The 14,053-nt window shown below is 39.0% G+C and overlaps 1 protein-coding gene across 3 annotated transcripts in view; it reads right to left on the bottom strand.

The window, feature by feature from the left end:
• MCF2L2 (MCF.2 cell line derived transforming sequence-like 2) overlaps positions 1 to 14,053 on the bottom strand; it is a 209,069-nt gene that overhangs the window by 88,040 nt on the left and 106,976 nt on the right. For all 3 annotated transcript variants that reach the window (XR_012919427.1, XM_076003609.1, XM_076003608.1), the window contains exons 13-14: positions 11,472 to 11,649; positions 6,432 to 6,523 (exon numbers count right to left, since the gene is read on the bottom strand). Coding sequence is in view for 2 of the 3 variants with exons in the window: in XM_076003609.1 (XP_075859724.1) it covers positions 6,432 to 6,523; positions 11,472 to 11,649 (270 nt within the window). In the remaining variant the exon portion in view is untranslated. The remainder of the gene's footprint in view (positions 1 to 6,431; positions 6,524 to 11,471; positions 11,650 to 14,053) is intronic.

Raw genomic sequence — 14,053 nt, 5'->3', positions numbered from 1 at the left:
TCATTTCTATTGCTTGCAAAAGCTACTTAAAGATTCGTTTGTATAATTAGACAGTTTTAAGATGGCAAGTATTTCCAGGAGAGTTAAGGGGCTGTCAGTGCCTGTCATTCAAGCATTTCTGGGAACGAGCTTGTTCAGGTTGTCCCTTACCTTGATCAGCTGCATTGGGAGGGGGTTTCCAGGAGGAAAGGGAGGGGAGAAGAGGTTTTAGTCCATTTCATAGACTGAAGCCCTTTGGAGGGAAAAGGCAGGCTTGAGGAAAGGACGTAAGTGTTCCTGAGGCTTTATGGAAAAGGGAATGATTAGAGAAAGATAAGAGAATGAATCTCAGATGCAAACTTTGCCTACTGCAAAATCTTCCCATGGTCTTTTTTTTAAAAATCTAAGATCTTAAATTTCCCAGCTAGTGTTGTTAGAAATAGTTCAACTTTCTTACTGGCTAAATTGGCTTTTACAGGCCAGATTAATACTCTAAACACTGTTTGGAATATTTTGTTTATGGGGAAAATGTCTTATAAAACTGTCTGCAAGCATTGGTAACAATGATTTTCAAGTCCGTAATTCTGTTTAAAACACCGGAAAGCGAGGAACAGGTCACTTGGCACCTTTATCCCATTCCCAAACCAAGATAATGTAAAGGAAGTAAGTGTGCCAAGGGCATTGAAAAGAAGTTGTCCATACATCCTGAATCTTCTCATGTTGTTTGATTTCATCTAATTTTAAACTCAATGGATAAATTTCATTGTAACAATTTTCATGTTGGTAGATCTTAACTATAAATAAAATCACAAACCAGAAAAGTATTTTATGAGGACAATCTTTGGCTCAGCAAATTTGGTCCCTCATTTATTAAACTAGTTCACAATTTCCTCACAGCTACAAGGCCAGTGGGTTGACTTGTCTAGCATCATTGGTATGGGGAGGGCTGCAGTCTCTGGGGCAGCATTAGCCCCACTGGCGGAAAGATAGGGTGTAGGCTGCTGTTACAGACCTATGGGATTCCTCAAAGCTGGACTCAGCCCTTACTTCTGACTGTTTCTTCTGAGTACTTTATCTGGACTGACAAATTTATTCCATGAGGAATCTAAGATGGAAACCTCAAAAGTTTATTTTCAATATTTTCCTTTCCCTTCTTCTTAAATCTCTCCCCTATCTTCTCTGCCTTGATTCACTCCTTCATTCATCAAACTTTCTCTGAGTCTAGCATGTTGTAGGAACTACGGTGAATATTTGGGTCAATGGGTATGGCTTCTACCCATCTCCCTTTTTGCCACTGCCACTAGGAAGCCATCACCACCGAAGTCTCATCTGACTGTGACAACTGCCACCAACTTGTCAGCCTGCCTTGCTTCATCTAACCTACTTTTCATTGTCTACCAGAGTTAGCTTTCTAATACACAGATGCCCTCCTCTACCTGTCAACAATTTTCAATCAAAGCCCTCAGGAACCTGTTGTGGTCTACTTTCCCATTGTTTTTGAACTATTCCCAGAATAGCCTATGCCCCTTCAGACTTTTGAGACTTTAGACCCTTTTCTATTCTAGAATGCCCTTCCTCTGTCTTGTCTACCTTTCAAAGTCGTATTTATTCTTTAAAGTTGAATTCAAATGTCATCTCCTTTGAGAGCCACCCCCAACATTCTTGATCTCTCTTCTGCCCTCTAACATATTACCTTCCATTTACTGTAGATACATCATTCTGCTTTATATTATAAATGATTGGAAATATTAGGTTATTAAGTATGAAATGTTCAATTTCCTTAAGTACTAAGTTTGACAGTTGATATCTCTGACATTTCACGTTGACATTTCTTGTTCTATTTTTATTGTGTTATTTTATTTTATTCTTTCAAATTCACATTTTGACTTGTGATTATCTTTCAAAAAATTTTTAGAGCAATTTTTGTGAAACCATGGATAAGTAAAAATTCACGTTATTTTCAAACATGACTTCCATCTTGGAACCGATGTGGCACAGACAGCTCAAACTGTCAACCAAGTGTTTGGGAAGGATGTGGCTGATGAACCCACAGTATAGCAATGGTTTGAGAAGTTCCATGCTGGTGATTTGAATCTTAAAAATGAGCCATCTGGGCGACCTGAGACCAAGGTGAGTAATGATGAGCCAAAAGCTGTAGTAGAAGCGGAGCCATCACAACCTACACATGAATTAGCAGCAAGATTTGACTTTACTATTCCAATAATATTGGACCATTTGAAACAAATCAGCAAGGTAAAGAAGCTGGATAGATGGGTTCTGCATGAATTAAATGAGCACCAGAGGAGAAATTGTCTTGAAGGTTGCCTTTCTTTGTTGTCATGACATAAAGGTGAACCATTTCTATACCATATTATTACATGTGATGAAAATAGATTATTTTTGGAAATTGCAAGCATTCAGTCCAATGGTTGGATAAAGATGAAGTGCCAAAACATAGTCCAAAACCAAATATTCACCAAAAAAGTTAGTGGTGTCTGGTGACCCAGCACTGGTATTGTCCACTACAGTTTCATGAAACCTGGTCAATAAATTACAGCAGATGTCTACTGCAAACAACTAGATAAAATGATGAGGATGCTTGTGATTCAACAGCCAAGAATGGTCCATAGAGACAGGCCAATCCTCTTGCAAGACAAAACAATGCTTAGCCACATGTCACACAAACAACACAGTTCAAGCTACAGCAGCTGGGCTTGGAAACTCTCTGTCATCCACCGTATTCCCCAGACCTTGCACCAACCGCCTACCACTTCTTCCAGGCTTTGGACCACTTCTTGCAAGAAAATATACTCAATTCTCAACAAGTTGTGGAAAATGCCTTTCACGATTTCATCGCCACTCGCTCTCCAGGCCTCATGGCCACTGGCATAAACTGGTTACCGTTAAGGTGACAAAACTGCACCAACAGTTTAGGCACATACTTAGATTAATTGTACAGTGGGAACACTGTATTCCTCACAAAATATTGAGGCCTGAAAATGAAATCAGATACATATAGTCCCCAATACAATTCTAGCCCTCAATCAGTATTGGTAGCCCTCCTCTCACCTCTTCTTTCCCTTTCGATTCTTGCTTTCAATATATATATATATATTAGGGAGCCTATTAGCTCAGAAGCCTACAAAGACTTCTGATACTTTAAATGACTTTAATAGCTACCCAGGACCATGGTTAGCTCTTCATTTATTCTGTGGTTCCATATTTAGGAAAAAGAAATTGTCAACCTCTGGTTTCTTTCCAGCTTCCAGAGAGGCTGTGATGTGAGCAGCCCAGGGAAAGCGGCTTCTGTGAGTTACACTTGCAGCTTCTAGTCTGTGTCATGAAGAACAGGAAATAGCCATGTCACTATTGCCAGCAACCGCAGCATATCTCTTCCACTGCAGGGCTTTCCCAGATGATGTCAGTGAGCTGAGCATGTGGCAACACCATTGCCAGATGGCCTCGGGACAGTCTGAATGACCTTGTTAAGTTTAGCTCCTCAAGTTCCTGAGAACTGGCACAGCGAGGATCACCCTGCCAGAGGAGAGGGAAGGGTTTCTCTGACGATGCTGAAGCCACGTCATGATTTTAGTTGTGGGTAGTGAGTATCAGTGACTCTGCCAATTATGGATGGTTTTGCTTCACAGCTATTTTTTCTTAGAGAATTTAATCTTGAGTACAAGGAATGGCATTTATTATAATGTCATGATTCATTCTACTAGACTGGATGTGATTTCATTTCATCTCTGAGTTCTAGGCCTAAGGCCAAAAAGGATGTCAGAACTGCCACTCAGAGTTAGACGCATGCTCTACCCATCCTGGTCATCTGCCTTGGACAATGGCCACAAAACACAAGCAGCAATAATTCCTCTTGATGTTAGTCTACCATCCTATCTCCCTTTTAAAAAACCATGGTTCAGGTGGACATGAATCTAAACCTTTTTTCTAACCTACCTTTTCCTTATTACTTTTCTTATATATTTAGGAATAACGATTTCACTGGTTATAATACCCAACTTGTGAAACACTAATTGCATTTATTGGTCCTAAATTCTTTTCTAAGTCTAGGATTTGGGGATTTTGCACATAAATCCACTTTCTTCCTATTCATGTTGTTCATGACTTTGGATTCTGCTTACATGTGTTTCTCATAGCCTTGGTCTTTCTAAGCAGAAGTTTGACCAGCCTCTGTTCCTACTCTGCTTCCTCCTCCACTGTGACTGTTAACATGCATGCTGTTGTGAGGAAAACCCTTCACTAAACATACAAAGGAATCAACAGTAAGGGGGAAAACAACTAAAGCACAGAAGGATATCTTATTATGTCCTTGTGCTTGCTTAACAGTACCCATACTGTTTGTAAGCTGCCTAACTACTGAGGGAGATAGCATCTTAGCAGGATGGGCTTAGAGTCTGAATTAAATAAACAGCATAGCAGAAGAAGGAAGAAACCAAAAGTCCAATGATCAGAGCTTCTTGGATTCTACTCAACACTTTCCAAGCCTATGGGCTTTTGATTCTGTCTCCACCTCTGCTCCTGAATTGTCTATTTTTTTTACGCAAATAAAACAATGGCACTTGTACTTATTGTTCACAATTACTGAAATAAATCATTGTAATTTGGCTTCCTATATTATATGAGAATTTCCATGTACCTAAAACTCCCATGGCATCTTTATACACACACACACACACACACACACACACACAAATATATATTTTTTAAGGGATAGGGTCTTGCTCTGTTGCCCAGGTTGGCATGATTATAGCTCCCTGCCACTTGGAACTCCTGGCCTCAAGTGATCCTCTTCTCTCAGCCTTCCAAGTAGCTAGGACTACAGGTACAAATGCCACCATGCCTGGTTTGATAGCATCTTTATAAAGTGTAAAGGTCATAAATATGTTGTCTGAAGATGGGCAAAGTAAGTCAAAGAGATATGAAGTGAGTTTGAATCACATTGTAAGTCAATGGCAACAGCATATTATATTAGTTCAGCCAAATCTGGGCTGCAGTGCATGTGACACCATCCTTACCTTCAGAGGTGACATTCTCTCAGAAGTCTGAGGTGCAGAAAAGGTTAGGCTGATGTTCACTTTTGAAGATGATCACATTTAAACCGTGTTAATATTACTCAATGATTCTATAGACTTCATAGGTGTCAAGCCAGATGAAGTCTCATTATGTTTACCTATTTCAAAAAATTGCTATCTACTTTTTAAAATGACTGATCAAGACAATATGAAATTGCAAACTGTTTCCTAACTTGAGAAGACATGGTGATACAATTTGTCCAACCATGAGGGATGCAGAAACAGCAATGGCATATCCTAATCTGCCCAGAACACAGGATGACTAAACAAATTGGCAGAAGAATGCAGCTTTCTCTCTCTAAGAAAAGTGTGCTAAGAACTCTAGTTCTCACATCGTTTCTGCCTCCAGAAAGAAAACCCTAAGATTTGCTTTCTGCCTAACTCCGTAAACGTCAGTTGAGTCCCTGTGGGGTTCTATATTCAGATACATTAGGGATTGATGATGAATCTAAACTGTTGCTGAAGTCCATTTGAGCCCATGGTCAGTAGGCATCGGGCTTCAGAACCATTCAGCCACTTGGATATTTAATTTTCAGTGAGGCAGGGGAAAGGGAACTACTTCTGAGGTTGCTGTACAGCAATATATATTCACAATTCATTTTACTTGGGTTTCTAAATATAATGTTACTTGAATATTATATAGTGCTTGGCAATTTTCAAACTTTCATTTGATGGTCAAAAACGGTTTCAGGAGGTATCTGTTGTTATCCCCATTATTACAGATGAGAAACTGAGGTTTAGAGAGGTCATGTTGCTCAAACCCAGGTTTGCCTAATTGCAAAGCTTATGCTTTGGTTTTTACTTTTATTTTGAAATAATTATATATAGTCAGTCACATGAGGTTGCAAAGAAACGAGAAATCCCATGTGCCCTTTCCCCCAAATTCTCCAATCTTACACAACTAGAATAATATCAAAACCAAGAAATCGACATTGGCACAATCCACTGAGCTTGTCCAGAGTTCACCAGTTATTCAGGCACTTGTGTGTGTGTGGCTAGGCAATTCTGTCATGCTTTTTTATACATGAACCACACATTGTTCAACCAATTTTAAATATGAAGTCAGATTATAGAAATAAATAAAATGACTATTCCTTCAATAAAACAGTATCTACCACCAATTACATACATGTCCAGTTTTCATTTCTAGTTGCAATTAGAAGAAAGAAAAGAAAGGAAAACAATCCTGCAAATCTTAGCTCTAGGAAGCAAGAGTCTGTGCTATGGGCTTTTGTGGGCACATCTTCTGGAAGTGATGGGAAAGACAGGACAGGGAATGCAATTTGTGGATTTATTGATAACCATGGCAGCAATCTTCTGTCATGTCAGAAATGTCTATCAGTAAAATTAACGTGATTTTACCTTGACTTCAAATTTAGTCTCATCATTTTCCTTTTCCAGGGAGTTCAAATCTGTCTCTGTATGAGGTTCCTCAGATGTTCTCAGAGGAGGAGCTAGAGGGATCAAGAAAATGTGCCATTAATTTGGTCATTCAACGTATCAATTATAACTCAGAGCACGCTGCCTGGCTTGGACGAAGAGGTGGGCCGTGTTGACATGATTGACTAACAAAGCTTAATTGAGCTGCTGAGGTGCTTTCCTAGGTGGTGGATGGAATTGGGGGTGAAGGAAAGACTCAGAAAAGAAAGTCTTCCCTCCAGGGGCCTGACACGTGAGCAGAAGAGAGAAAAGTCACGCCCAGCACTACCTGAAACATCAAACCACAACAACTCAGTAAATACAATGTGGTAAAAACGACAGAACTTCCATCAGTCCCATTTTTCAGGCCCAGACTTCGTCATGGAGTCTTCCCTGGCTGGTACAAACTTCATGGGTCTTTTATGCACTGCCGCTTTGGCCGCTATCGTTTGTACTGCGTACTATCGCACTTGATGTTGTTCTGGGATTAGAAGACTAAATTCTAGGTAACACATTGTATATATTTTTCCACTAAAAGGTAATTAATTTGGGTTTATTACCGAAAATGTGAAAAATACCAAAATCTTACTATTTAAGCATAATCACTCGGTATATTTTCCTATAGTCTTCTATAAAATGCTCTCTCTCTTTGTACATACACACACGTGATCATACTATAATTAAATTAGGAGGGGATGCCCATGCCTGCCCTAGCCAGAAGAAGGAGTTGTTGCTAATCTGATGGCATAATGATTGGATTCCAGAACTGATGGAACCATGTTCATCAGTGGATCAGAGGGCTATGTGGTAGAATCAGTTAGCTGAGGCAGGAAGGAATTGGGCTGTCTTGCTTTTGCTATCTTTTCTCAGTCATTCCATCTGCCTTCTCTCCTTCCCTCAGGACCCTAGACACCTGGGGTATATCCCTTCTCCAGGCTCCATGGCCATTTGGTAGTAACATTAGGACCTAGGAAAGAGAAGCCCTGGTTTCAGTCTCAAGCCTTTGTAATCCACTGTACCGAGTATCGGAGGTGACGGCTACAAGGCTAATAGGTAAGCAGTACTTTGAGTTCTTATTTGTCGCTGTCACCACCCTTGTGTATGCAGTTTCTTTGGAAAACTCACAGGATACGTGTGACTAACAAACATGAAGCAGAATTTGAGCATTTCTAGGTCCCATGGCCAAAATGCTATCATCTAATGCCACCAACATGTCACCCTGATTCTTATCTATGATAGACTTGATGGAGGTTGACTATCCGGCCTCCAGAGGCCCCTCCCAGCCCTCACATTCTATGAGCCAACTGGAAGCATCTGGGGCTTTCTGTGGGCTTTTCATAACTGTTATGTTGAAAATTGTAGAAAAGTACACTGTTTGCTGCCCTGAGTTATGTGACCAATGCTGCTGCTTTATAATAATGAACAATCCTTTGGGCTCCTCACTCTCTATAGGATCTTTGTAAGGTGAGTGATTCCAGGCATGATGACTGGATGCTAGAAATGTGTGCTCTGTGATTGGTGACACCGTGACGGAGAAGCACCAGCCCTTGACGCTGTAGGCAGAGTGAAGCAGCTAAAGGCAAAGCCACAGAAGCCACATTGCCAACGTTCAAACCTTGCTCTTCTGTGCACAAGACACATGTGATCTGTGTAATCTCTGTGCCTTAGCTTCTTCCTCTACAAAGTGAGAAAGCCTACAGTAAAGGGATGTTATGGGGCTTTAACGAGTTAATATGCATAAACCACGTAGACTATGGTAAGTGCTCAATACATTCTAGCTATTGTTATAGCCACTTGGCAATAAAAAGTTTTTTCACATTCCTTATGAACTTCAGGGATATTAAATGTTGTACCCAAAGAACTCAACCACCAAAAGTTAGAGCTGAGATTCCAGCTCTCATCTCTTAAGCTCCTCTACTCACCTTCCTTATACTGTGAAATACCATCATTTATCTTGGCACAGGCTCAGTTACCAAGAAATCAGACAAATGTGTTTGAAAATTCTATCAATTACTTATCTGAATCACACTTAGTAGTTACTCTCCAAAAATAAAAGTGTAGGATTGTTTTGAAAGTGAGTTAGTTGTCTGACCTAGGTCAATGACCACCCATTTAGACATGATGAAGATCTGTTTACCCTAAGAAAGAGCAATATCTTTTTTTAATTTTTTATTTTAGAATATTATGGGGGTACAAATGTTTAGGTTACATATATTGCCTTTGCTGCACTTGAGGCAGAGCTTCAAGTGTGTCCATCCCCCAGACGGTGTACACCTCACCCATTAGGTGAATATAACCATTCCCTCCTCCCCCTCCCACCTGCCTGACATCCAATGAAGGTTACTACTATATGTACACTTAAATGTTGATCAGTTCATAACAATGTGATGGTGAGTACATGTGGTACTTGTTTTTCCATTCTTGTGATACTTCACTTAGTAGAATGTGCTCCAGCTGTATCCACGATAATACAAGAGGTGCTAGAAGAGCATCATCCATCATGAAAACTTGTGTTTGAAAAGATGAGAAGCAATCTCTCATTCTTGCTTTATTTACTTGAAATGGATATATGTGCCTTGAAGCAAAGAATAAGGCCAAGTCATAGCAGTAAACATAGTTTAGTTTGAGGAAAGATGAGAGGTCAAGAGAACTAAGTCCTATATCCAACCATCCAAGAAGGATGTCTGTGTGTGTGTGTTTGTGTGTGTCTGTGGTATGTGTGCACAAATATGTCTGAGTGTGCATGTGTATGAATGTATACATCAAGTGTGTGTGTGTGTTTGCATAGAAAAATTTAGGAAAGAAATGTACTTGTTATCAATCATTATCAAGGCTTATATCTAAAAAGTGGAATATATGATCGAAGACAGGGACTATAAATCACAAAATGGAGAATTGCAAAAGTCATAAATTTCAGATAAACAGAAACTGAAAGAATTTATTGCTAACAGACTTCCCATCAAGAAATGCTAATAGAAGTTCTTTATTCTGAAGAGAAATGACACAAGATGGTAATTCAGATTTATAATAAAGAACTCCAGAAATGGTGAATAAGAGGGTAAATATAAATATATATTTATTTTTCTTAATGTCTTTAAAAGATATATGATTATTTACAACAAAAATTATAATACCATAGTGGGGACTTTAACATATGTAGATGTAATATTTATGATAAGAATAGCACAGAGGATGGGGGACATAGAACTATACTGTTGCAAACTTCCTATATTTTGCATAAAGTGGTATGATACTAACTCAGAATAGATTGTGATAAGAATGCATATAATAATCCCTAGAGAAATATTTTGGGGAAAAACAGTGCAAAGAGGTATGCTAACAAACTGATAGAGGAATTAAAACAAAATACTAAAAAATATTTACTAACACAAAATAAGGCAGGAAAGAAGGAAAAGAGGAATAAAAAATACCTGAGACAAATAATAAAATAGTATTAATAGCTCTCAATCCAACCATATCAATAATTACACTGTATATAAATGGACTAAATACTCTAAGTACAAGGCAGAGGGGAACAGATTGTATTAAAAAGATAAGACCCAACTATATGCTGCCTACAAGGAGTATACTTTAAATACAAAAACAGAAGAATGGACAAAAATACACCATGCAAGCACTAAGCATAAGAAACCTGGAATGGCAACATTAATAGCAGACAAAATAGATTTAAAGAATATTACTAGAAATAAGGAGGAAAGGAGAGACATTTTGTAATTATAAAAGTGTTAATATATCTAGAAGATATAAAAATTATGAATATGTATATGCTTAATAACAGAGCTTCATAATACATGATGCAATAAATGATATACACATCATGTCCAAGAGCAGTTTATCCCAGGAATGTACAGTTGTTTGAACATCTGAAAATATATCTTTGGAATCCATCATATTAGCAAAGAAAGAAGGAAAACCATATAATCATCTCAATATATGTACCAAAAAGAGCATCTGAAAAATTCAGTTATCATTCATGATAAAAACTCTGAAAAAATAGGAATAGAAGGGAAGAACTTCCTCAATCTGAAAAAAGACAATTGTGAAAAACCTATAGCTAACATCATACTTTAAGTTTAAACATGACCTCTTTCCTAATATTGAGAAAGGAAGGATATCCGCTTGACTGGAAGTCCTAGCCACTATAATAAGATAAGAAAAAAGGCATAAATATTGAAACAGATAAAGTAAAGGCATCCTTATTCACAGTTGACATGATTATATTTCTATGTAGAAATATTTATTTTTAGAAATATACTCTTATTATTATATATGGTAAATTCCACTTACTATAGGGTTAAAAAATATAAAATGCCTAGGACTTTTATACTCAAAACTACTATTGTTGATTAAAGATGCCCTAAATAAATGGAGAGTTATAATTCATTAATTGGAAGAATCAATATTGGTAAGGTAACAGTTTTGCCCAAATTGATCCATAGATTCAGTCATAATCCCAGAAGAAATTGAAAGGTGATTCTAAAATTTATATGGAAATGAAGAGGACCTAAAAGAAACAAAAAATCTTGAAAAAGAACAAAGTTGAAACACTTAGATTACCTGATCTTACTGCTTACTTATAAGCTATAGTAATCAAAACTACCTGGTATTGGCATAAGGACTTACCTATTTTTTTATCTTCTCAAAGAACCAATTTTACCACTCCATTGCTAATAACTTGTTGGCCTTTTAAGGTCCTTAATACAGTCTATTTTATGCTAATGTTATTTCTTTACTTATATTATTCCATTAGCAGATTATGAGCTTCTCCTTGTATCCAGGCATTCAGTGTTATTTATCTAAGTGTTTGTTTTCAGTGTCAGCACTATGCTATATCTGTAGTTTGTTTTAAATAACATCTTCAAAATACTGATCATTATCCACCTTAGATAACCACGATCTCAATCCTCATGGGTGCTGATGAAGCACAAAAATCACAAAGGTTCCTTCCCCCAAATAATCTACCTGAAGTGGAAGGCTGGCTGGTTTTTGATGAGACCCATTTTGGGGATGACTCAGGATGAGGGGCCACAGGTTGGACTGGGCGAGTCTGTTTGGCTGCCAGTTTCATCAGACTCACTTGCCTCTTGTGAAATATTTCCTGCACATCATTCATCTTCTGCAAGACTTTCTGGGCTTTTGCCTGCAGTAACAAAAGCAAATCATGATGAACAGGTTTCCCTGTACTGAGCCTGAGGACATGCAGCATTCCCTTTCTCCCATCTTCCCCTCCTCCACCCAGCCCTATCTCCCTCAGGTGACCCTCCTCTGGGCATCCTCATGCAAGTCACTGCACATCTTGCAATGCTCCAGAATTGTGCTTCTAAGAGTCAGCATCTCCCATTGGAGATCTTTGAGGGCAATGACCATATCTTTTTCACTACAGTATCTCCAGTGCCTGGAACACTCTCTGGCACAGGGTGGTGCTCAATGAATATTTGGTGAGTGGATAAATATCCACCTAGCCATGTCCATGTCCGTGCTATAGGCCACAGACAAAGGGCATTAGACCAACATACAAAACAGGAGGATCAAAATATTAATAAGAAAGGTACCCTGAATGAGGGCTCTGATGGAGAAAACAGTTTTAAGTATTGTAAGGGAAAGAATTGGCTAAATTCTGAGGCAGGATCAAGGGAACCATGAAAACCCTTTTAAAAAAAAAGGACACATACTAAAGTTTATTCTTTGTGACTCCTTCTATTTAAGTAAAAAAGTAATAAACTGAAGAAATACCAGAGAAAAGATGGAGCTCACAGATGTTTCCTTAACTGTCAGTTCTACGACAGAGGCTCAGGAAAACAAGAAGAGCTGGAAATCTGAGTTACACCAAGTCCTGCCTCCAGCTATGTTCCTTCTAGCCCATTTCCAGCAGGACATCCCTCCAGCTCTGGTGCATATGAGGAAGCAGGCAGCCTTCGCTTTGTCATATCAACTCTGGCATCCTTCTCCTGTATAATTTTAACCACCAAAGAAGGCACCCAGTACCAGAAGAGCTGAACCACCATAAGCAATGCAGGGTGATCTGAGGATGACTAATCCCCAAAGTACAGGCCTAGTATATACCCAGGGAGGTTGGCACATTTTGCAACCAGAAAGGTAAATTTGTCTTTTTTATGCTGGGCTATCTTCCGATAAAAAGAACAAAGAGTCAGCCCTGAGGTAGGACTCAGAGCAACCTGGCTTCCATAGTGCAGGAATGTCAGCTGTAGAACAACTATTCCCCTACAGCCTGAAGGCCTATGAAGGCTGGTCTCTAGACCAAGATCTGGGGAGGGTTTCACTCTTTAGAGGGTGTCAGACTCCAGACCTGCACTGTCCACTGCAGGAACCACTGCAGTAACAGCCACATGTGGCTGGCGACTCCTTGGAATGTGGCTAGTCTGAATTGAGATGTGCTGGAGGTATAAAATACATAGTGGATTTTGAAGACTCCACTTGAAGAAAGAATGTAAAATATTTCATTAATTTTTATATTGCTTGTACATTGAAATAATATTTTTGGACATATAGGTTAAATAAAGCATTATTAAAATTGATTTTACCTGTTTCTTTCCACTTTTTAAAATGTGGCTACTAGACAATCTTAAATTACATATGTGGCTTGCATCATATTTCTATTGGTCAGTGCTGGTCTAGACCAAAGGTCAGCAAACTTTTTCTGTAAAAGACCAAATAGTAAATATTTTAGGCTTTGTAGACCATCTGGCCTCTGTCGCACCTACTGAACTCTGCTGTTGTAACATGAAAGCAGCCATATATATTACATAAATGATGAGTGTGGCTGTGTTCTGATAAAACTTTATTTACAAAAACAGGTGACAAGCAACTTTGGTCCACAAGGCTGCAGTTTGCTGATCCCTAGTCTAGACTAAGCTCAGAGTCTGTACTGAAAGGTTCTTTTCAGAGAAGGTACTCTCTGGTGTCAGGAAGTTGAGTTGTACAATTTACTAAAGGTTCTCATAACACAGCTATGAGTCCAAGTCCCCAAAGAAACCAAGGTCCTTTACGTCAATGTGAGGACAGCATCAATCTGTACTCCTAGGGGGATGATGACAACATCTGGTAATCAGCAACTCATGCCCTTCTGGCCTGGTGATGAGCTTGAGGAATCTGAGACATGGGTGTCAATTGCTGCACAAAGATCAAGAAATCTGACTGAATGAATAACTGTGAAATTGGTGATGTACAGTGGACAGCCCTGGTGTGGGGTCAGCGCCCATGCCAGAGCTCAATGACTCAGAACTTGGACTAGACAGGACCTGGATCACCTTTGCCATTTCCCCTCAAGGTCCCAGGTACACACTGGCAGTGGTGAGACAGTCGGAAGTAGCCCTAAATCCCTAAACTCAGATAACGGGGATGTTCACACAAGATTAACAGCTGCACTTCCCCCTTTCTTCTTTCTACCTGGAAATTCATTCTTCTTACTACAATCAAAATTATCTTTCTAAAATATATATCTGATGATATAACTTCCCTGTTTTAAAAGCCCTTCAGGTGCTCTGCTCTGTGTCAGGATAAAGTCCAGACTCCTGGTCCTGGAG

This window comes from Microcebus murinus, chromosome 1, assembly GCF_040939455.1.
Source record: "Microcebus murinus isolate Inina chromosome 1, M.murinus_Inina_mat1.0, whole genome shotgun sequence".
Taxonomy (NCBI): domain Eukaryota; kingdom Metazoa; phylum Chordata; class Mammalia; order Primates; family Cheirogaleidae; genus Microcebus; species Microcebus murinus.
This window is presented reverse-complemented; position numbering and strand designations above follow the sequence as displayed.